The 25,150-nt window shown below is 39.2% G+C and overlaps 1 protein-coding gene across 1 annotated transcript in view; it reads right to left on the bottom strand.

Moving 5' to 3' along the window:
• ANK3 (ankyrin 3) overlaps nt 1–25,150 on the bottom strand; it is a 328,736-nt gene that overhangs the window by 20,477 nt on the left and 283,109 nt on the right. The window contains 6 exon segments of the mRNA XM_060033488.1: nt 5,299–5,677; nt 8,159–8,249; nt 11,480–11,623; nt 12,546–12,677; nt 16,233–16,307; nt 16,937–24,736. Coding sequence (XP_059889471.1) covers nt 5,299–5,677; nt 8,159–8,249; nt 11,480–11,623; nt 12,546–12,677; nt 16,233–16,307; nt 16,937–24,736 — 8,621 coding nt within the window.

Raw genomic sequence — 25,150 nt, 5'->3', positions numbered from 1 at the left:
CTAGCAAAGCCTGAACAGAGTTTGGCTTTAACATGTTCAGAAAAACCAAATTAAAGATTTCTTCCCCCTAATCCCAGCAAATGTGTGGGAGGTGACTGATTATGAGGACTTCATAAATAGGCCAAATGCCTGCAAATATGCTAGATAACAGTAAGTAATGTGGATTGCCCATGTGGAATTTTCAAAGTGATTCATACTTTTTTTTCATGGCCCCTGTTGAGCTTAAGGTTGATTTGTGGATAATTTAGGATTTAGACAAGGACTTATTTTCTTCCCTAATGTTTCCAGAGTCTTAGAAAAACTATACTAGAGCAGATTTGGCAGATTTTCTTCTCTTCTTTCATCTGATCTACAAGAAAAGTACAAGCAGCAGGATTAAGAAGTTTTGGATACCTAAGCCAACTTCCCTACATCTCTGGTTTGGTGTCCTGACACTTTGGAAATGGGTGATAAGTTTGATAAATGGTTTTCAATAGATATTTCCTTTCCTTTCTTTCTCTTCAGAACTGCCAACCAAGGAGCCTCAAGTTATTTGGACCACATTCAAAGGACTGTGTATTGAAAATGGCTTCCTAGTTCTCTGCACTCAATTATTCCAACATCAAGAAAGATCTCTCTAAAGGCAGAGTAATGGAGACAAGCAGCAGACTGCAAGAAGCAGTCCGTAGGACCTCCCATACGTCAGGTCGGTGCTTCAAAAGGCCTTTGTGGGGGAAATCAGGATTTATTCATAGTATTCAACTGTGCTGTAACAGGGGAGAATTACATTTTTCACTTCCAGTAAGAGTTGCTTCCTCTAGTTAAAAATACAGCCTTAGAAAAAACCAGCTTGATTTTTTGTATGTCAGTCAAGTTAAAAACCTATTTCAGAAGTTTTTGCTTGGTTTGCATTATGTCATATACATCCATGCCAGGCTATAACACTGAATTCTTAGTCATTGATTGATAATGAAAAACTGGTTTTCACTTAAAAACTGTTAAGGCTGAGAAGGGAGCCTTTTAATTCTTTCACTCTCTTTCGTCTTTATCTTACCTCATACTTCATTACAGCCTCTGGGGTTTCAGTTGAACATTTCATTGGATATGAACTATTCTCTCACCAAGGTAGAATCTTTGTTCACACATAGAACACTTCTCCAAGGAAAGCAGTATACAAATGCCAAGAATTCTCGGGTAAAATTACAACTGCCACATGTCAAACACAGGCCTAGACAGAATACTCACTACCATGCAACGTGAGTTTTTCCTTTAGGGGGGTGTTTTTATAAGTTTTCAAATGTGCAAAGAAACATACAGAGCCATTTAGTTACCAAGCATGCTGAATTTTCCAAACCACAAGAAAGGTTCTAATAATACAGCGTTGCCCCATACTGATCTGGCTTCGGGATACCTTTATAATCAAACGCCGGCGAATAACTCGGGTAGTGACTCTCCGTTCTTCCTCTGAGCTTGAATCACTCTCACTGCCTTTCAAGTCCTGAGTAAATGCATTTTTAGTAGAATTTTACCATCACATTTAAAATAAAAGAAAGACATTCTGAGAAGGGAAATCAAGAAAGAATTTTTTACTTGCTGGTTCCCCGCACTTAAGGAAAATCATGATGTATATTTGCGGAAATCTTAAAAAAAATTTAAGTGGAAGAAAGTTTTGAGCAGAATTCTAAATGAAATTACTCTGTATTTATATGTATATATGTGTATATAAATATGTATAAATTATACATAAATAATATATATAATTACCTTGATCTTTACCTGCATATGTATATGCATATATATACTTATGTGTATATATAAATGCAATGCATATGTAAATGCAAAAGTATATATATGCAGGTAAAGATCAAGACAATAAAATTGTAAATTATTAAAAATAACAATGGTGGAGACTTTGGCATCAGAAACTACATACATGCTACTAATTATTAGTTTGGGGAAATAATATAGATTTAAAGCTAGTTTAAAAATAAATATTATACATTTGACATGAATGTATAACCTTACAGTTACAGGCCATCTTTCACTTGATCTACAGAAAGAGGCACAGTATTTCTGACTTATATGATATTTTGGTCAGATTTGACAACTTTATCAAAAGCTATTTTGAACTTTATGAAAAGTATACAGTTTATATCAGCATAATTTGCCAGGAGATTTTTATCAGCATAATTCATACCTAATACATAATTGGAACTCAGTAGGAGTTTATTCAAATGAGGAATGTAGAAGATTTGAAAGCCTGAGGTCTTATTTTAAAGAACTGATATGAAATTAGAATAGAAACAACATTGCACAGACAAGAATATAGTACAGGTAAGAATACAGTAATTACACAAAGTATTACTTTTTAGGAAATAAGGATAGGAATAAGGAAAAACTACCAAGTGATAAACAGTTCATAAGTCAAAGGGAAAATTATCTTCAGCTTCTACTTAAATATCATGGTCAAGAGTATATACACTGAATAATTTTATTTCTAAATTTTAGTGGTGGAGTTCTGAAAACAATTCTAGTATTTTATTTTCTAAGTGTACTAGTTACCCCAAATCTGACAGTCCCAGAGATAGAAACTGTAGTTAATATCCATTGGAAAAATCAATGGCAGAATTGGTAAAAATAGGAAAAAAAAAGGTAAAATTGTTACAGGAGGTGTAAGTGTTAGCAAAAATTATTAATGAAATGTTAGTCAAATAGATAATAAAGTAGGCCATTCTTCACCAAAGGTAAACTTACCAAATATTTTTAAATGTTATAGTAATATCAACCTTAACTTTGTAGGAAATTTCATCTGAACAAAATGCCTTACTGAATAATATGGTATCAAAAGGAAATAGTTTTCAAGTTTCTTACTCCTTGCAAAGATACTGGCTACTAAATTCCCCATTACTTTAAAATTTTTTTAGAAAAGGACCATAAATTCAGGACACTTAGAATGACCTAAATATTGTGAAAGGAGGCCCTACAATGGCTCAGAAAAGCAGAAAAAAGTAAGACGAATTCAGATTGCAAAAGAACTACTAATCAGCATTTAGCAATTAATAGATTAGATGAGGCAGAAGAGAAAATTCAATCTGAATTATCCATACCCAGAATCTTAGACTGGGGAAAGTTTTTCACTTGAAACATTTAAAAGCAGAAGAACATATGTTAATGCAAACACTGACAACAAACCTAGATGTCAATTATAATCCTATCAAGAATCATCTGAGACCAGCCCCTCACATAAAGAAAAAGTGGCCATTTGGCTAATGTTTGTTTCCATTTTCTCCATGGAGTCTCGCCAGTCTTAAGGTGAAGGGTAGAGAGAAGATGGTAGCAGAATCTCGACCAGGATTCCTTTTAGAGAATTCTCTTTGCAATGGCACAGAGGGTAACTAGGAGACCAAATGGAATTTTCTCAGTACTTCTTGCCATGGGTTGCGGCATGTAAAGAGGTGGAAAGCAGCAGGATTTTTACCTTGTAACAGCAGGCAGTCATCCGTTTAAGAGCTGCACCCGGACTTTTGACCTGATTTTTCAGGGGACAAAAAGGGGGCTGTTTTCTGAGATCATACATCCGACGACCTAGTTGATTACTATTGTACTATGGTCTAGCCACAAAAAATACATCCTGGACATCTTCGAATTTCTTGTGAGGTCAGACTTTTATGTTCCAGAAGCTTTAACTTCACTATGAATTGCTATGCTCCTGAAGCCTTTACGCATTTGAGTAGGACCAGTGACCAATGCGAAAGGCACAAACTCATTTATAAGAAATCTCGAAAACATTTTCTAACAACTAATTATTTTCCATTACTGATGAATTCAGCTGCATTTCCATTCAGGGTTAAGACTTTCTTTTTCAAATCCTCTTTATGCCTTCTCCAAGCTTCCCCAATGGGCAATATGTAGGCACATGTATGCCGTCGAAATGCTTACTTACATATTTCAGAACTTCCCTATCGATTTTTAATAGGTTTTTGCACAATACATTTTCATAGTTAAAACATCACTATGTTACTGCTCCTCCCTATATTTTGCAGGCTCATTTTAAAAGGGAACATTCCACCCAAAGTCATATTGCTTAAACATGCTAGGAGTTAACTAAAAGGCAGAAAGCAATACTCAAAACAGACTTGTCGGGAAGGAAATGAAAGAGAGTCCTGAGGATTTTATTTCCTCTCACTTTCCCTCCTAACAAGCAGGAAAGTGATCCAAAAAATAGCCTGCAGGAGGGAAAAGGAAAGGATATGATTAGTTAATAAGCTGATAATTAGCTCCTGAGGGATTAGGAGTTTACTAAATTTTCCTAAACCTCAAATTAGTCACGGGCTCATTATTTTACAAAAGATTTGTTTCTTTTTTTTTTCTACCCAAAACACTGTAGAAGAGCTTAAGTAAACTAGATGCTTTAGGGAAAACTTCAAGTACTACTATTCCAAAGATGTATAACTCTCAGTCTATTTCTACTGCATAGTTCATGAAAAGACACAAAAATTGAGAGAGCAAAAAGCAGTCAAAAATATAGGAAACAGAACTGATCTTAATTTTCTTATATCCATCTATGAATCATAATTTCAATTAAAAATTTTTTAATATCTAAAAATGTTTACCCTCAAAGAATAATGAAATCTATTAGATGGTAGCACAAAAACATATAAGTACAAAAAGCAAGCAAATAATTATATGACAGTAAGGTTTTTTAAATTATTAAAAACAAATATTAAGATAATTATCAACTTAGATATAAAAATAATTAAAAGGATACTTTTAATGTTGCATTTCTAAATGCCGTCAACCAACAGTAGTATACCCACCTCATTTTAGGCTTGGGAACTGTGTTTCTTCAATTTTTAAAACACCCTTTCAGGCAACAGACCTTATAGGATAGAACTCTTAGATGGGTCAATGCTAGTGACTCTTTAAATTGTGCAAAGGAACCAGAAAGGGTCAGGATAATTATCCTCCATCCTCAAGAAAGAAGACTAGGTTGGGAGTGAGGAAACCTAAATCCCAGACCAAATTAAAACTGGACCTTAAGCTACTTACTTAACATCGCTGTATTCTTTTCCCTCCTGAAAAACGGCTAAGAAGATGTTTATTCCTTTTTTCTACCCAATGAAAGAAGGGATGACAAATAGCATATATTTTACTCATTACTTTCTTTACCCCCATTATTAGTATTACAATTTTCAATCACACATTGATAATCTGGAAGTAGTAACGAACACTGGGCCCAGTGCTACAAGATTATAAAAGAATCGAAGCGTCAGTACTTCCAGCTTAAATGACAGCACAGTGGAAAACTAGATGACGTACCTTTTGCTCAGACCCATTGGATCCCTCTTCCTCATGGAGGTTAAGCCTTGGCTTGCCATCTGCAGGAGTAGTCCTACTCATCTTTTTCATACTGACAGGCACACAGGGTTTAGGCTCTTCTATGACAAACTTGCTGGTTTCTTCTAGAGCTTTCTGATATGCCGCTAGTGATGATGCTGGTTCATCAACACGACCAGAACCTTGTATTTTTGGTTTCAGAGTTTCCTTTGTACTCTGTTTCCCTATATCATTTTGGGATTCTGAAAAGTAAGATTTTGTCTTTGCTTCTGGAGTGACTTCTGCATGGCTTCCATTTGCTTCAAATTTTCCAGGTTCCCCTTTGAGATACGAGGTAATGGAATCTCTACACTGGTCAGGGCTGCAATAGAGAAGATGTGGAAATTTATAATGGTAACATATGGCTGCAAATGGGCTTCAGAAGCTCTAAATTTTCAACAGCTGTGTTTTTAACTACTTTTAAAGACATACAGTAGAAACGCATGAAAAACCTGGTCATCAGATTTCAAACTGTGAGGGCCTGTTATGGGTGTGGGTGTGGGGTGAGGAGATGATACACAGGCTCCAGGCATCCTCTTCACTCCAGCTCCCAAGCTAGCTGGCTGGCTATGCTGTCACTGTTTTTCTTTTGTTTTGTTTAATTGTACTGATACAGTTCCTTGGATTCTGTATCTTTTAAAAAGTAATCCTGAGAGGTTCATGGACATACCCAGAGTTCCAGACCCACCAATCTAAAAGAGGAGGAGATCTCAAAATGCTTTTCTAGTGCCAGTGAAAAAACTGATGACAAAGAACAAAATGAATTCCTGTGATGAGAGCTCTGGCATCCTCAAGAACCCTACGTTCCAGTCTTTGGATGTGTTTCCAATCGTGAATCCTACCGTCATGCTTTTCCCACCGTGGAAGAACCGTGAGAACCTTCCTTGGGTTCTCATCTTTCTCCACTCCTGCCCTCTGCTGACTCTCTCTGGTGATAAGGGTATGGATGCTCACCTGCTGCTTCTACTACCTGTGAGGACTGTTTTCCTTTTGACTCTTAAAAATCTTTCTCTTCCATTACTTTCTTTTAAATTGGTCTCTAATTTTTACTAGTTTCAATATAGACTTTTACTTTATTTTATAGTTTGTATATTGGGTTTTTTTTGTATATTGTTTTTATTAGCACCTTTGCTTATTACCTGTAGAATTCCGAAGGCAATGAAACTAGTGCAATGTTTTCTATGTACAATATATGTACTATGTATATGTATGTGCGTATCCTTATAAATCAAATTTTGATTAAACACCTTTATCAAAAAATATTAATAGCACATCCTATTCCAGATGTTTAAGGACAAACAGTCCCAGCATACTGTGAAGACCCTGTACGATAACTATAACTCCTAGCTATATCTAATTTCCTGTTATGCAACTATAAATTATGCGATTCTATCTGAACCTAGACATCAAAATTAGTACTATTTCTTGTCTCCATACTCTATTCTGTAGGCTGAACATAGAATTCACTGATGCTCCCATTCTTCAAAGGGAGTTTTGTGAACTCTTTGCAAATGTTGTCACCTCCCTCTTTGGGAATTTTCATTGAGCAAGAAGCTTATCAGCAATATGAAAATATTAAACAAACATGGTTATAAAATAAGTTGTATGAAAAGAACTGAGGTTTATCACTAGTTACCACTGAAGTAAAATATATTTTATGTGTGCATAAATAAAATAATGCCAGCTATCACTGAGATACTGTTTGTACCAGTCATTGGGTAGGCATGCTACAGGCTTTCTTTTTCAATCTATAAACCTGTTTGAAGAAAGTAGTAGTATTCTTATTTTTAAAGCCAATTACAGTGGCATCCTTAGAGCTTAGAAATTAATCAAGTCGAAAAGTGCAAACCTAATGGTGGTGGGGTTTGAACCAGTGTCTCAAGGACACTAGCTCTTACCCTCCTAGAGGAAGATCACTGTAAAAAGAACCAGATTCATGATTAGGGAATTATTTTGGTTATAAACAAATTTCTATCATGCCCATATTATTTGGGGGTAAAGAATTACATATGCCATATTTGCAAATTATATAAAATATTCATGTAGAAAAAAGGAAGGATATATAAAGTGTTGTTTTTCTTAGTATGATAAGGATAGATGACTTTTTTGCTTCTCTGCATTTTTCTGTGACATTTAAAAACACGTATGTAAAAGAAATTCACCAAAATTTTAGTGGTGGTTATTGCTAGATGATGGCATTGTATTGATTTTTTAAATCTGTATTTTAAAATTTTGTATAATAAGCACATTTATGTTTGAAGTCAGGAAATAATAGAAATGCTTATATTTCTAAACGACAGAATTATATTTATTACATTATTTTAAATGAGCATTAATTTCTGGCTATGTGAAAAGAATACTACTACAGGTAATAAAGTAGAAAAGAGTAACCTTCTAAAGTAAAGAAAATGTATTAATCTTTAGCATGTGTATAACTTTTTGCATTTTACTTCAGCTAATTATCAGTAGTTTTAAGAATTGTATTTGAGTTTAATGTAACTTTCCCTCTCCAGATTAGCAGAATGAACTAACCTTTAAAGCATGTATTATCCTGAAATTGGAATGGTAATTTAGAAAAACAGTAATTGCTAAAAAGCATATATTTAAAACAAGCTAGTGGAATTCCCTGGCAGTCCAGTGGTTAGGACTCCATGCTTTCACTGCCAAGGGCCCAGGTTCGATCCCTGGTCTGGGAACTAAGATCCCACAAGCTGTGTGGCGCAGCCAAAAAATAAAGAAAGAAAGAAAAACTATTAACATGTAACCTGCATTTCACGTTCCTTTTTCTGACCCAGAGCCATACCTGTCATCCAGTCGATCTAGTAACCCACCAGTTATTCTTCGAGCTTGAGCAGGGGACTCTAGGTTTCCACTTGATGTCTCATTCTGCCAACCTGTAATTGAAGACATTTCCAGTTCTGCTTGCTGAACACGTTTAAGAATAGCCTGTACTTTTTCTTCTGTCATCTCCTCAGACTCTACTCCTTCTTCAAGTTGAATATCCTCAAATAGAGATTTGAGTTTTTCTTCCGTCATCTCCTCATCAGGACCAGATTTTCCTTTCTCTTGCTGCTCAGGGCTCACTCCTACTTTTCTAGTCTGTTCCAATGGCTCTGCTGGTTTAACATCTTTTGGGACCCCAGCCATCCTTCCGAGGTATTGAGGATACTCACTCAGACATACATTCTCCAACTGGCTCTCATGTACATCCACTGCTTCAGGTATTTCTGTCAAAGGCATTGAGTCTTCAAGTCTGCTCTCTTCCAAGGACGTGTCTTCTGCAGTTACGACTGGAGGTCCGTCTGCTGAATGCTCTACGTTTCCCTGGGAAGGCACTACCCCATCACTCAGTCTACTGGGGGTTCTAAGGGGAGATTCTATGCTAGAGAGATCACTAAAATAATCATCTTGCTGGAAAGGGGTGGGTGGTGTGTACTGCAACCCTGTGGGAGTTTCCAGTTCCACTTGAAGGGGAGGATAACCTATGGAAGACAGTACATTTGGACTGACTGGAATGAATTAGAGCACATCAAACAAAAACACATGGAATGACTTAAATTATATTAGGTATGAAAATGTGTGATGAATTACAGAATAATGTTGATAAATTTATTGGTGTAGTTCAAGTATATGTAATACAATGAAATAAAAGACTAGTGCAAACTACAATAAAATAGAATACTAGTTAATTAAGATATAAATTGTTTATCGATTTTGGTAATTTTAATACAGTAACTTAAATACACAAGTTTGATCCAATATAAAGTTAGCTGTCATTACGTAAGATACATTTATTGCATGGCCAAATTAATATCTTTCTACTTTTAGCATGCAAAATCCACACTGTGGTGGACTGAATACAGCAAGCCACAAGAAACCAATTTTTATAATTAATTACTTATAACTTATTTTAAGAACCGTACATAAGAGTGATGCTACCCAACTCTTAATTCTTAACTTATTTCACATGAAATTTACAGCAAAGAAAAATGAATTTAATCTTTGGAAAGAAATGACCATTAGATTTTAGAGCAGTAGTACTGGGAAAAAAATCTAAAAAGATGTTAGGAAAAGGATTTAAAAAGCAGATAAAGTAGAAAAGACTCCATGTAAACTCTTCAGGTGTCATAATGTGACAGAGATGAAAGGGTTGTGTACGCATGAAAGTCTTGGTGAACTTGGTGGTAGGGGTCCACTCAGAAGCATGAATCAAATAAAGAGAAAAAAGAAATGATACACAACAGAGACGGGAGGAAGGCCATTCACAGAGAGCTCTCTGAATAGTCATAACAGTGCTATGAGACAGCAGAAGTTTACTAACCAGCCTACACAAAGGGGAAGGAGGGAGAAATTGCCTCGTTTTAAACTTTGCTGCGTGGATTAAGGGAGTTATTTTTCTCCTTCAGCAGAGAGAAAAGTCAACAATGGTCTGGTCATGGTGAGGAAAGGAAGTTTCGCAAAAGTTCAACGAAGAGGAGAGACCGGAACAAAAAGGCAACCAGGCACACTTTCTGACTTATTGGTCTAAAAAACTAAAGCCTAATTTTTCCATCAGTCCAAGATAAATACCAACTTAGCTTTGGTTGTAAATTCAAATTACTATAGGTACGTGAACATTTTTCTGTTATGGTCACCCATAAACCAGAATGTTGAAAATCTGTCTAAGACTACATGAGGTTTATAATCTGCACAAGTAAAATTTACTTCATAAACATAAATTTCCCTAAGAATTTTAAAAATAGAGAATATAAAATACTAAGATGTACCAACAAAAAGCCCTTGTGGATTTATTTAATGATACTCTGATTTTAAAATGTTAAATGAAACTTTCAATTCCATTGAATACTTCCATTCCTTTCTGATCATCTTGTTTGTTAAAACTACTTTTCTTAAAAAAGTTTCCCAGTAAAGAATATTAAAATATTCTATAAACTTGGCAAAAACCCAAAATTTGATATAATAGTGGTCTGTCTTTATCTTGTGCACAGAGAGTTTGGTCATCAATATATGGCCTCACATATAAGACAGGGCCTTGAAGAGAGCATTTTTCCAGGTTCTGTGATATTTATAAGCTTAAAAAGAAACCACTTTTGACATTATTACCCACATGTTTATGTTATGGGGATAACAAGGTACACTTTAAATTTTCTGTTGACTTTAGTAAGCAGAAACTTTCTAAGAATTTGAGATGTTTTGTCACATATGCAGAATTATAAGTTATTGATTATTGGTGGTCTAACTCTGCTGTTTAAAAATAGAAAAAAAATCACCATATTTAAAAAAAATTGAAATAGTAGAAAAATATCCCTAGCTCCTCTTCTTGCCTCCATAGCATCAACATTTTTGTACTCAAAATTCATTATAGGAATAAATTTCCATTTATGAACATCTTGAAAAACATAGTAAGATATTTGTCATACTTTTCTTAATACTTTGTTGAAAAAAGCCCCAATTTACATAATGAAGGAAAAATGACACCATTATCATATAAATTAAGCTAATGTAAAAGAGGAATTATTATATTAGTGACATCTATGCTCATTGAATTAGAAATTATGCTACCTTTTATATACGATGGGTCAAGTAGTGTTTTTCCAAACAAAAAAATGGCAGCATATGAAGTTAAAATAATGCTAAATAACGAAAACACCTGTTTGAGTGATACATTCGTCTCTTTCAGTACATGCTTAAATACTTGTTCTCAAAACAGTAATTAACCATTTTACTTAACAATTTGTATAATAGCCCACAATTTGGTTTTACCTAAATAGGAATAAAAGAGTTCCCTAGTTTTTTAGGTTAATATAAAAATGACAAAAGCAACATATTCTCTAGATATTAAATTTTCTTCCATTTGGTCATATAAAACATTTGAGATACCAACTCTTTCAGTTAACTTATGCCTTTATATACTTCATTATCTGTATTTTATATAACAGAGACATTTATCAAGTTTGTTCTATCAGGGTGTTTGTTGGCAGACTCTGGCAGAGAATATGCCGTGAAAATGAGAAATTAAGTCAAGCAAATCATAATTTAGTTGGTTTTACGTGACTGCCTTGTCCTACTGCACTTTCAAATTTTATCAAATGATTAAGTAAATATGAACACTAAATTCAGTTACCATCCACAGGGTCATGGAAAACACTGTTCTCATCTGCAAAACTTCTGGTGCCTGAAATATTTCCATAATCAAATATTGGTCCTTCTAGCAGAGTCACTATATCTATTCGATTAATTTTTGTCAAGACCGCAGTTAAGGCATCAGCTGAAAGAGGAGGGAAAAAAAAAGGTTGAAAACCCAATTAAATGATTTTCTTCTAAGTCATCACAATACCCACACAAAGGCATGGCTCTCTTGACCCTCCTAGCGTCTTAGTCCCGCCTCACTGCACCTCTGCAACATTCACTACCCAGAGGGCTCAGAAAGCTCGCTGCTCCAGGGAAGATACGTTAGGGTCTTAAGAATCATTTTGTGAAGCCGTGTGTGATGACAGCCACATTCGTTCCGTCTCTGTAAGGCGCAGAGCAGATAGGCCTCAAGACAGCGAGACTCCCGTTAGTTATAAGGGGATCTAATAAACACATTCCTCTCCTGTTAGACTGTCAAAATATATATATATGTCACCCTTATATTTGATGCTTAGCATTAATGACTTACTAAGGTCAGGCCGACCCAGGCAAACCCCCAGTAACTGATTCCACATCGTTATGGGTTGGCATTTGTCACAGTATAGCACCACTCCCCTACCACCACCTAAACCACACAAAACCCAGGAGTACTGGGGAGTGCTCTGCCATCACAGACCAGGCTGGATAAAATGGTTTGATCTTATCCTTTTCTCTATTATCTCCCTGCACATCCATTTCTGGCCATAGCAGTAACTTCACATTGTTTCCCACTACCGCCCCATGACTGAACAGCTAGAATTATATTTTCATTTTTGATGGTCACAGAGAAAAATGCAAAAAATGCAAATATAGACAAAATGCCCAAAAGCCCCTACTACTTGCTTCCTAAAAAGCTTCCTAAAGACAGAAGTTTAGAATATTAGCACAAAATTAAACAAGTATAACTTCAAAAGGCTTGCCATTACTTTATGATCACTGTGATTTTATTAACAGTAGGCTTATCTGAAATATTAGACATATGCAATTTTGCAAGTTAAAGTAATATAATTTCAGCATACTTGTAGCATTTTTTCCGTCTCTGGTAACCCATTTTTTTAATAACATGAAGCTTTGAGAAATTAAAGAATTTGGATTTTCCACACGTATTTGATTGATTTCATCCACTGAAAAATTCAGTTCCCTTGCCAGTTCTGTAGAAAAGAAAAGGAGTTACTAAGATTTCATATTGTAATTTTATCACATATATTTCATAAAAGTAATGCTCAACTGCCCCCCCCCCCCCATAAAAGGGAAAGGATTTTATAGTAAAACCCAGGTACAGCCTTGGGCATTAATCTTTATATACTTGATTTCACAGGAAAATACTGATAATATACAAGCTGTGACTTATCTCTCCTAAGATAATTCCTTGGTTATAATCAGATTCCCTTTGGAGATTATTTTATAAAGATTCTTGCTCTGTTCAAAGAGGATGTTGCTAGGTTCTTTTAACTCAGCCAAATTATTGTCTGCAATTTGAGCAAACTTCATACAAGATAGGTAGGGATATACAATTCTACAATTCATAAACATGGCACAAGAGGAGCCGGTAGAGTTTTCTCTCGGCAACCTCCATGAAGTAGATCTTTTACTCACATAATACTCTATTCTATATGCCTTCAAGTTTCATCAGAGCCACTTGGGAGGTTAAATGATGACTCCAAGCCAGATCATTGTCTATGAGATGCTGTCACTTGTGTAAAAAATAAAAGGGAGATAAGCTTTCTGTCCAGCTAAGTGTTATATAACCACACACTCAATCTTGTAAATGCAGAGTGTGTCTTTGGAAGGATACATATGATATGCGTAGTTGCCTTGGGAGAGTTAAACTTGGGAGTCAAAGGTGAGAAGGAGACTTACTTTTCACTGTATATTTTTTGTACATTTAAAAAAGATGTGTCAGGTGTTTATTACCTTAAATGATTATAAAAAGTAAGAAATGGGAAAAAAATCCATGGAAAAGGAATTGGACGATTCTATCCTGCTTAAGTACCATTTCCAGCAGTTTGGCAAAATGTATTCAGAGGCTCAAAAAAGTCTGTATCCTTTGACCAACTGATTTCACTCCTAGAAATCTATGGTGACAGTACACAGGGTTGTACACAATTATTTACATACATGAATGCTCACTGTAGGCTTGTACTACTGAAAAATTGAAAACAAAGCATGTGTTGAACAAAAGGAGAGAAGTTAATTAATGTAATGCAGTGGCTGGCAAAGTGATCACAGCCCACAGTTAGAAATACATTGTATATCATGATGCTTATATAAATGAAACCACATCTTTATGGAGCAAAACAACCTTACTATATGTCATAGACATTTTCTTTTCCCTTTAAAAACAAAAACAAAGCATGAATTGATTTCATGACTCACTAGTGCATTGTGACCAACAGCAAAACACCATTGTAAAGTATGGCTATTGGATGTTATTTGTCCATTAAAACCAAGATCAGAAAGTAAATAAAAAAGCAGAAAATTACATTGTGTATATAACATTTTAAAAGCTTTTTATTTTTTAAAAAAAACCAAAGTACATTAAGTTGCTTGTTAACAGCGGTTCTGAGGGATGGATTTAAATTTTGTTTCTCTAAATGCTAATTTTCCTAATAATCTTCATTGAGCATATAGTAATGCGAATTAGAAAAGTTAATTTTTTTTAAGTGCCTTATCTCTTTGTGTTTTAAGGGCAGTAATCCTTCCTGCCCTCGTGACCAAACCATATCCTTTGTCTAGAGACTCAGTGAAGAGCAAAGACACATTGTCACTAAGAATTTTACAGCTTTATGACTTTGTCTCGCTATTCTTTTTTTTTTCCGGTACGCGGGCCTCTCACTGTTGTGGCCGCTCCCATTGCGGAGCACAGGCTCCGGACGCGCAGGCTCAGCAGCCATGGCTCACGGGCCCAGCCGCTCCGTGGCATGTGGGAACCTCCCTGACCGGGGCACGAACCCGTGTTCCCTGCATCGGCAGGAGGACTCTCAACCACTGCGCCACCAGGGAAGCCCTCTCGCTATTCTTATGTCACATATTCTCCAAGAGTTTACTCTGACAAACTAAGGACTGGTTTTGCTTAAAGAAAATAATCCAATAGTTATGGGTAAATAATACACAAAATCAACATTAGCTCCAGGATATTTTCAGATTACAGTGTCCACTGTTAAAATATAATACTATTATTAATTTTATGTGCAGAAATACTTATACATAATGAATTACTGTTAACTCTCAACAGTCTGCAAAGGATTACTCAGACCCACTGTTTCTTAAGAGCTCCACTAGGCCAGGTCAGTAGCAGTGTGCCTGAGGGCAGGGCTGGGCGGAAGGAGAGAGGAGGCCTTAATACCGAGGGTGGGGAAGGCCTGGGATTCAGGGCATTCGAAGGAAATAAATGTAAATGACCTTTTGTGCCATGATCTAGTTTCATGTTGTCCATTTTGATAGCCTAGATAATTGTTTCCCTGAGTAGAGAATGTATGTCGCTGATAGTATGCAAGATGACTTTAAATAGGACAATAATTAACATTTATTTATATTTAACTGTTGTTTTTTGGCTGTGCATTAAAACTTAAAATTTCAACCTATAAATCAACCTATAAATAATCAACCTATAAAACTTAAAATTTCTCTGATTCATGTGAAGTAGGATTTGGGCGGCCCAGTTAACATCAAAACTACAAAGCAGGGGCTTCCCTGGTGGCGCAGTGGTTGAGAGTCCGCCTGCCAATGCAGGGGATACGGGTTCGTGCCCCGGTCCGGGGGGATCCCACATGCCGCGGAGTGGCTAGGCCTGTGAGCCATGGCCGCTGAGCCTGCACGTCCGGAGACTGTGCTCCGCAACGGGAGAGGGAGGCCACAACAGTGAGAGGCCCGCGTTCCGCAAAACAAAACAAAAAAAACTACAAAGCAGTATTGTCCAGTTGACACAGAGCCTTATCTTCATCTTTAATGAAGTGAAATCAAGCCCAAAATTCCTCTTCTACACCCTGATTATAAAAAGTTTCATTCATTTCACAGAGCTCAACTATTTTTGTAAATTGAATAGATTCATTCACCTGTATCCTATTTTTTCAATTTTAATTCAAAATTTAAGCTTACCTCTCATCCTTTGTTTTCTTGTTTATATAGTTATTGAACATGATCCTTGTTTTCCATTATCAAAATGACATAGGATTTCCTTTTAAATAAATCTTTGAGCGTAAAAGTGAGCCCGCTTAAAAGTATCAGCTCAATAAGCATGCAAATAATACGTGTATATCGTAAAAATTGTGACAGTGACTCATGAATGATTAAGATTTGTGAAACCTAGGCATGGATTAGTTGGACTATTGCCTAAGAGAGCTGATCTAAGGGCATAAACCATAGCTAAAATTTTTGGATTATTTGAAAACCATAGGCCCTAGCTACGTTTTCCTATATGCCACAAAATAAATTTGCTATTAGGTAAAAGGTTATCCCGTATTACCAGAAATGGCATTGTGAAGAAAGTGCTTAAATTTAAGGTAAAATAAGATTTAAATGTCTATTCTTTAGGGTATGTGCCTAGAAAAGTTTTGAAAAACACAGTATACTATAATTAACTCTGGGTAGATAGAATTACAAGTGATAAAAATGTTTTTTACTCATTGCTTTTTGTTTTTAATAATAAACTGCTTGTGAAAAAGACAAATTAAGAAACTGTTTCATTCAGGTGTATACACACTTACCTGTCCAACTAAGTCCCAGGTGGTCGGCTACTATTGCCATCCTGATATCTGTCCGTTCACATGGACTCTGTGGACCTACGATTTACAATTTCTTAATTAAAATAATCATCAAGAAAGACACGATACTGGAAAATTGCTTTTAGCAGTATTCAGATTTTACAGAGAGACTACTGCTAACACTGTACACTTAAATGTGTCCTAATCACCTACATGAACACTGCTCTTTTCACATGACTCACTTGATTTTCACCTGCATCAGGCCAAATGTCAGACTACATGGATGCTCAATGTAATGGAATTCAACATGCTGACAAGCTAGCTACTTTAAGTAGTTACAGAAGTGTCGTGTTGGTGAAAACACCACGATGGCATTTCAACATCTGTGCTTTTACTTTGACAGAACCATATCCATTAGCACACTGAAAAAAAAAAAAAAAGTTGCTCATCTTGAATGACACCGATATCTTCAGCATGCTTCCCTAGCTGTCTACAGTGTCGTTGGGTTAAGAGGAAGAAAGAAGAGTATATAGACAGCACGTACAGATGACAATGACAGAATGAGAAACTACGGTTAAGTCACTCCACAGGCAATCACAACAGTTCATGCACTAGGGTCTACGAGTTGGAAAGTGTTTACAAACTATGCTCGTTCTCCAGGATGTGAGCAAAGAGTGCTCGAGAGACCTGACTGCCTTCATTCTCACCAGTCCTCCTACTGCTCCATTTCTCACTGCCGGCCTTTTCACTCTTTGATTTTAAAGGTGCTGCCTCTGTTTTCTTATCTCTAGCAGACTTCGCTGTAACCGAAGGCTGGCCACCCCGGGAAGTCTCGGACAACGACGTGTTTCTCGAGGTACTGTCTTCCTCATCGGACAACTCGGACTGCATCTTTTTGTCTTCTTCCGAGAGGCGGTCCACAAGCTTTAAGGTCTCACCACTAATTCCCTTAAAATATTCAATGGAGTGTTTACATACTTCCTTAAGCTGACTTTTCCTAACTTTAACTGTGGTGGTGGTGGTGGTGGTGGTGACGGTGGTGACACAGGTGGATCTTACCTTTACTGGCAACTTGGATGGAAGCTGTTTGGCCTTGCCTCTGTCTGGCTGCCCCTGCTTTTGTGTAGCACACGGTTTTCTAACTGAACCTGTGTTTTCCCTGTGTGTATTCTTCACTGGAATTCTGGACTTTACATCTACACGTGAAGAAGCAGTAAGGGTTTTGGTTTTCTCAGATTGACTAACCTGCTTCATTTTACTCACATGAATGTTTGGCATATGATCTGGTGGGAAGAGATCTTTTGGTGAAGTGGCCTTTATGGGAAGTTTGGATTTTCGCCTAATCCCTATTGATTCCTTTGTCTTTTGCTGCTCTCCGAGAACTTTCTGTTTCTCTCTCACACAGTGTCCTTGCAGTACCCCTGTCCTTTTTCCTGATGAGCTTTTCACTGGGTTAGCTCTCTCTGTGGTACAAGTGGGTGCAGAATGTTCTGTCAGAACTACGTGACTTGTAATGTTATCTGTCTGTATAGTGGAAGAATCCAAATTGTTGTTGTTATTAAAGTTATCTTTTTGAAAATCATGTTTTTCTTGGGGCCTAACGCCCATGTGGCTATCGGCTGTATTTGAAATCACTGTTACAGGTTCATTCTCTAATCCCTGACCACTGGTCATCACAGCTTCTATCTTATCTGTCACTTCTCCAGGGCCTTCTTTCTTCAAGGTCATGGTGGACGCAGAAATTCCCATCTTTATAGGCGTGCGCAACTTGGGGTCAAGTTTAGAGGTGTTAGTGGCCGCTGCTGCTGCTTTCTCCTGGGAGCCGCTACCGGATGTGCCTTCCTGACACTCTCCGCTGGTCGGGATGCTGGGGTTAGGTTCCACTGTAGGTGCCTCTACATTTCCCTCTAGATTGGTTTCTACAGTGGTGTCCCCTGCCTGTGGCTGTGGTATGGCAGTGACTGTACTTTTATCCCCTTCCCCCGGGTCCCCTGACTTCCCTTCAGAAGTATGCTCACCAATCTGGAAAAATTGGAGCCTCTCTTCCACAAAATCCCTCTTGCTCATGTCAATTGCACCACTGCGAGTCATCTCAAACATTTTTCCTTCATGAAATGGGAAGGGGTTAGGCTCACTAGTAGGGGTACTTTCGTCAGTTGGCGTTCGGGCTGGCGTTGTATCAGGGGTGGTGGCTGGAGAGCGGTCTTCCACAGCCAGACCAAATGGCTTAGTTTCGTCTTCCCGTGATTTACTGTCATAAACGTCATCATCCCCTCGGTTATTAGACCAGGGGTCAAAATCTAGACCTTTGGTAGCTACTGTCTTAAAAGGAGTGGCAAATTCTTCATCTACTTTGTAACTGAAATAAGTATCAGGAAACACTGATCTGTCAGGATGTCTGCCTTCTAGTGTGAAAAACTGGGCCCCCGACTTCTGATCAGTCTTAGCGGGAGTCTTTTCAGATGAAGGGCTTTTGGAAGGTGGCTTCTCTTCATCTGGCCCCACCCTTCCCTCCTCCTCCTGGATAACTTCCAACTTGCTTTGGCTAAAGGAGCGATCAGCTGGCTTCAGAATGCCCTCCGTGTTCCAGACATCTTTCTTCAGCTCCAGGGTTTGACTTGGGAATTTAGAATCACTCTCTGTCAAGCCGTCATCTTCATCTTGCAGGTCGTAGCCGTCCAGAGAGTCGATCTCTGTGGCATCTGTATCGTGAGAAAACTCTGCCGTGGTGGCAATGGAACACTCTGTGATGGACTGGTCGTTGTTCCCATTCTGGGCCGTTTCATTCTGAGGTGAATCAAGGCCAAGGCCAAATTCAGTATCTTTTCCAGATCCGTTCATTTCTGATTCTTTCTGGGTGGAAGCCTTTTCAGCGGAGGCTTTGGATTTTGTCACTTCTTTTTGTTCGTCGTCAACCTCTTTTAACTTGAAGGTGTATTTTTTGACCGGGACTGGTTGATAAAGGGATTCGTCATCGCTGGAGTCACTGATGTCCGCCCCAGGAGGAACTGGGGAAGGCGGCTGCACCCTGATGACTGGTTCCGCCAGCCGGTACTTGTCATGCTCGTCTTGCAGACTGACTTCAATCATGTCAACCTCTCTTTCAGGGAGGTAAGGATGTTTCTTATCGGACTCCATCTGGTCTGCATCCAGCGGTGGAGGAGGGGGAAATTCAATGTAGGCAACCCTGTTAGCTCTGAGTCTTTGGTTAGAGTCTGTGCTCACACTGCTAGGCGTGTGGCGCCCGACTGCTGCCGTCTCCTCCACTGCAGTCTGCTGTAAGGAGGCTGACTTGGCCTGTCCCTCCTCCTCAGATTCCTCCGAAACCTCGGGAATTGGGCTGGGTTTGCCTGGTATATAAGCTATAAGCGAGTCGGGTGTCTTAGATGTAAATTCATAACTCACTTCCTCTGAACTGGGCGTCTCTGGGGTTAAAGGGCTTTTCCCAGAGCTGTCTAGAAAGGACACTTGCTCTAGAGTATCATCTTCGGGACTAGCCTGGGGAGAAGGGGGTTGCTTTTGCTGTCTAGTTGTATAAAAGGTCCCCCTGGTCTCTTGTACCGTCTTACATTCCTGACTTATGATTTTTTTTACACCTCCTTGTTGTATCTCCTTTTCATACTGCTTCCCCACCTGTACAAAACTGACATAAACAGGTAAAGTTTTTATCTCTTTCCCTCCCTCCGTCTGGGCCAGTGGTGCAACTTTTTCCAATCCATCAATGGGACTGTGGTCGAGTACATCACTAGAGGGCGATTCCTTTCCTGGGCTAAACTCTAGAGAATCAGGAGACTTGGTCGGGGAGAGCTCGGTTTCATTGAGAGGCGGGCATAAGCCTACGTAACTCTGACGTTTGGAAACTTTGCTGATTTCTGAATAGGTAACTTTTTCATCTTCTGTAGCATTAAAGTGCTGTGTCTCAGCTGTCTCTTTACTCATACTTGAGTGGGATAACTTTTGTGATAGTTCATGTTTTGGAAATGTCGACTGCTTGCAAAAACCATCGGGAATGTCAGAAGACGGCGTCCTCCTTTCCTCCGCAGCCCTGACAGGGATGTGCGACACTGCCGAGCTCTCACTTCTCCTGGAAGGTTGGTCAAGAGATCCACCTGGATGTTCCCCGTCTTTAACACCGTATTCCCTGTATAAGACTTTTTTGGAGGGAGATTTTACAGTCATTTCCTTAATTTCTGAGAGAGAGCCATTTGTTAACAATTTGTGTTCTCTCTCAGTCACAGACAGAAATTCATCCCTCTGATCAACAGTTTTACTCTCAGGGTGACCAACGTGATTCTCTCTTACATCATGAACAAGTACATGCGAAAGTTTCTCTTTCTGCGACTTATTGTTAGTGGCTCCAGGACTTTCCCACGTTCTAAAGACCTTTTTGTCCCATGGTCCCTTGGTTGCTAATTCTGCGGTTACGTGACATGCCAAGTCCTTAGGCTGTTGCTCAGAAAAATAGTCAGGCATTGCTTTACTTGAGATTTCAGTTCTCTGTTTTTTCACATCATCAGAGCCAAAATCATTTACAACCGTTTCATGGCTCTGAACATGCTCATCTTTAGCTCTGAATACCGTAAGATCTTTTTGCATAGGGACACTTTCATCCAAAGGGTCTATGGCCTTCTGCTGTTTCTCTCTAGCGAACACTTGGTAGACAGGTAGCTTGCTCTCCTGGATTTTTTTAACTGGGATTCTGGATTGGCCATCCGGCTTTGTGTCTTCTTGAGAAACGTCCTTACTTTTGGCCTGCGCGCCTTGTTCAAATTTTAATCTAATGGAACTGAGTTTCGATTGTTTGAGCTGAAACCCAGACTGGGGCCCTTCTGATTCCTTGCTCTGTGAACGACTTCCTTTGGCTTCCTCTGTGGACTTGCTATCCTCAGTCTGTTGGGAAGGAACCACCTCCGGGCTGCTGGGCAGACTGACTGCGTCCTTCTCGTCGGCTCTGGGGAAGCCTTGTCTGTCACAGCCACGCTGCCTCGCCTTGACCCACTCGTCACTGTTGGCCAGCAGTTCTGTCAGCAGTGCTTTCTCAGGGCTGCTACCGGTAGAGCTTTGAGATGAGTATTCTTTGCCATTCCTAGGGTGTGGCTTTTTCTCTGGGGACTGCAGTTCATCATTGAGCTTTTCGGTTCTGTCACGAAAAAACTGTGACACTTCAGTCAGTTTTTCTTCAGCTTCCTTCACGGTCCTGTCCACCCTATCTTCGTATATCAACTTCTCTCTACCTCTGTCTAATCTGTCCTCAGCAAAGCGCATCCACATGGCATGTTTTGGACTACTAACATCGCCAGAATAGTGCAACACTGTCACTTTATCAAAATGCTCATCCTTAGACACTTTACCTACACCATTTTCAGACACATCTTTATAGATTTTGGAGAGAATTTCTTTTTTGGGGGCAGTGACTACTTTTTCTCTGGCCCGCTTATCAGACCCCTGTAACTCTGAGCTAGGGGGTCCCGCATGGTCTGTAACTGATTCCTCGGTATCAGAATGAGACACATCTAGCTTTTCTGACAGAAGCATTTTCTCAGCAAACCTGTAAGATTCCCCTCTTAGTTCTGACAACTCATCGTCATGGTATTCTATTGAGTGCTGACTCCAAAGCTTCAGTGTTTTATAAGAGTCATCAGATATGAGCTGAGCAGAACTAGGGCGACTATCTTCTTCTTGGGACACGGGAGTGTTTACTCTGGAAGACTCCAGATAAGAAGGCAACGACTCTTCAGCAGTGAGTTCTTCTTCTTCTTGCTGACCCTGTTCCTCTGAACAAGGAAAAGCATCGTGTTTTTCTGGCAGAAAATCTTTTAGGTTAATATCTCCCCGGGATAAGTCTTTCTGATATACATACATTTCCTTTTCGGGATGCTTTTTGGTTTCTCTAATAATGACTTCAGTGGGCTCAGCTTGGTTACCTTTTTCGATGTGGACTTCTATTATACGCTCCAGTTTGGGTTTCATTTGGTTGTCCTTCTCTGCGTGCTGGGCTGAGGTTTCAGCAGCAGACTTGTGAACGTCTGGGGACACTGCCGACTTATGTTCAAACAGACCTGCCAGCTCTTTGGAAGGGTCTCGCCCGGACTGAAAGGCCTTCATGATGTCGTGGACTGACATGGTTTCTTCAATTCTCTCAGAGGCGCCTTCACTGCCTGGTGGAGAATGATAAACCATTCTGGTGGTCGTGGTTATGTGAGTCTCTTCTTTAACACGCATGCCTTTGCCCAGAACGTGACTGTGGTCGTCTTCTTCGCTACTGGTTTTCATTTGAAACGCTTTGACTTTTTCTTTAATACTAGAAGCGGTGGGCTTTGGTTCCAGCTCCATAAACGTAGGTGACGGTTTGGGTGACATGGGCTCCTCTGGTTGGGACGGGGGAGCCTCTCCAGCTGAGGGCTCATAGCTCCTGATAACATGAACCACTTCAGTTCTCGTTTCTGTAATGACCGGAGGGATGGGGACTTCCTGAAAAAGTGGTTTGGGACCAGTGCTTTCAGCGCTTTGTGGGGCTGAAGGTGTTTTCTCACTTCTTGTTTCAAAGCCACTGTCAGACAAGGGACTTTTATCTTGGTCATGTTGAGAAAAGTCATCTGGAGACTCTAAAATAGTATCTGTTCCAAAGAAGGAATCGGCCATCTTACATAACTCCTTCTCGGAGGTGGAAGACCTCATGGAGGCTGGAGGCATTTTGAGTTTGTGTTCCTGCAGGGCGATTGCTGGTTTTAAAATTCGTTTCTGTCTCTCTTCACCATCCTTCTTGGCATCCTCAAACTTGTACTTGAAGTTCGTCAGTGAACTACTCCCGATATCATTTGTTAGGTAATCGATAACTTGGGTCAAGTTATAATCCTTGTCGGAGGCAGCCTTTGCCTTAACTTGCGCTCTCTCTGGCGGAGATGGAGAATGGCTCGCAGCAGCCTGTTGTCTTGCCTCTCTTATTTCTTCTGAACTGAATTCTGTCCAGTCGTCTTCGGGAGAATGTCCGTTGTCACTCTTTGGTGATTTGGGTGGTCCCTTGTTATCCACACAGACATCCTTTTTAAGGATTTCACTAACTTTCACTAAGTCTTCCTTCACTTTCTCGACAATTTTGAAAGGTTCTTCGTCGTCGATTCTCCCTTCTTTGGGGAGCTCAGGTTGGAATGGCTTCTCCTCAGGCACGTCTGTTTGGAGTATTGCAGTCATCCGCATTAGGTCCTCCTTCATTTCAGCCACATCTTTTAGTATCTCCTGACTGGAAGACAGAGAAGATGGCGTAGACAGCTTGAGGGCAGATGGTGCAAGGAACAAAGATGACTTAACTGGAGATGAAGTTCGATTGAAATGGGGCTGAGGAAGTGTCTCCGTAGTCAATGTTTTAATGGGCGACAGCAAGGCTGCTGCTGATTTTGTAAGTGAATTAGAGTCTGGAAGTTTCTTTAATGCTGGTTCCGGCAAAACATTGACTACAGAGTATACTGGCACTGTTATTACTGATGAAGTTACAGATGAGGTAGTTGCAGATATCGACGACCCGAGGGATGTATAGAGTGCACTTGCAGAAGGAGTTCTTAGAGACTGAAAAGCTGATGGTGCTGGAGAAACATATGACCTGAGTGGGGAAAACGGCATTGCTGTGGTGGTCGGGAACACTTTCTCAACTGCGTCAGTGGCTCCATTAACCACAGAGCTCACAGAGTGTGTAGCTGTAGCAATTTTTTCCTGTAACGTGGCAGTGGCTTTGCATCCGTTAATTAAAGTTGAAGATGATGGGTATTTCAGAGGGGAAATAGATCCGTTGACTAATGCTACCTCTGCGTGTCCAGGCATCTGTTTCACGGGTGACGAGAGAGAAGAGGCCATCGTAACTTTAGCTGATGAAATGATATCAGCTGTTGATTTAGCTGGAGACACCACTGACATTAAAGGTGAAGATATTAGCGGTGCTGTGGATGTGATAATTGACTTAAATGGCAGACTCGAGGAATACATATTAATGTTTGATTTGGGGGAAGCAGGGGGTGTCATGGTAATGGACGACCTCTCCAAAAGAGATCCTGCTGTAGTCACCGGGGACGTTCGAGAGGAAAACGTAGAATTGGATGCCAGCCCCTTTAAAGGCGAGGCCTCCGTGACTGTGGGAGCTCTAACCAGGGTACCAGAGGAAACTTGGATATTGTATGGAGACTGTGACACCACTGTTTTTATTGGCGAAGAAATTGTCCGAAAGGATCTAATTGGAGATGCCACATCACTAATGGATTTAACCGAAGATGTAGTTGATGCGCCTAACGTGGATTTGATTGGAGAAGGAGTCGAAACAGACCATATTGATTTTAATGGAGAAGCTGATGGCGTATTAGAGGAGGAACTTGATAAGGAAGTGAAGCCTGACGTGGCCGGCCCGGGCACTGTCATCGGAGCTGCTGTGCAGGACTGGTATGCTCTTGCAGAAAAGAATGGCTTGTATGAGTAAGTGGTGGGGAGGGATCTCGTTGGTCCTGCGCTCCGTTCAACTGTTTCTTAAATTTTAAAATGAAATCAAACACAAAAATCAACAAAAATGGTTGAGAAACAGAGAGACCAGAGAAAAAAATTGGTCAGTAAACTTTGAAATATTACAAAAGCAAGTACAATTGTTTGCATGATTTAGAATGGAAGAGGCAAAAGGAACAATTAAGAGGAAAAAAAAATTGCTACAGACATAACTAATCCAAAGTTAAAAACAAAACTAAGTAAAACACAGAGCAGTGTGAAATGAAAAGACAGAAAAAGCACGTTGCAACCAAATAGGCCAACAGTGAAAAAAAACAAAAAAAACAAAAAACACAAGGAAACGATGATGAGAAAAATAACCACAATGGAAAAACTATTCCCTTACTTCCTATTGACTTTCTTATGTGCTGGTTTTGAAATATCAGTAGCCGTTCTGTTTT

This window comes from Delphinus delphis, chromosome 16 (genome assembly GCF_949987515.2).
Source record: "Delphinus delphis chromosome 16, mDelDel1.2, whole genome shotgun sequence".
Taxonomy (NCBI): Eukaryota; Metazoa; Chordata; class Mammalia; order Artiodactyla; family Delphinidae; genus Delphinus; species Delphinus delphis.
Note: the sequence above shows the minus strand (reverse complement) of the source record. Positions and strands in the feature narration are given on the sequence as shown.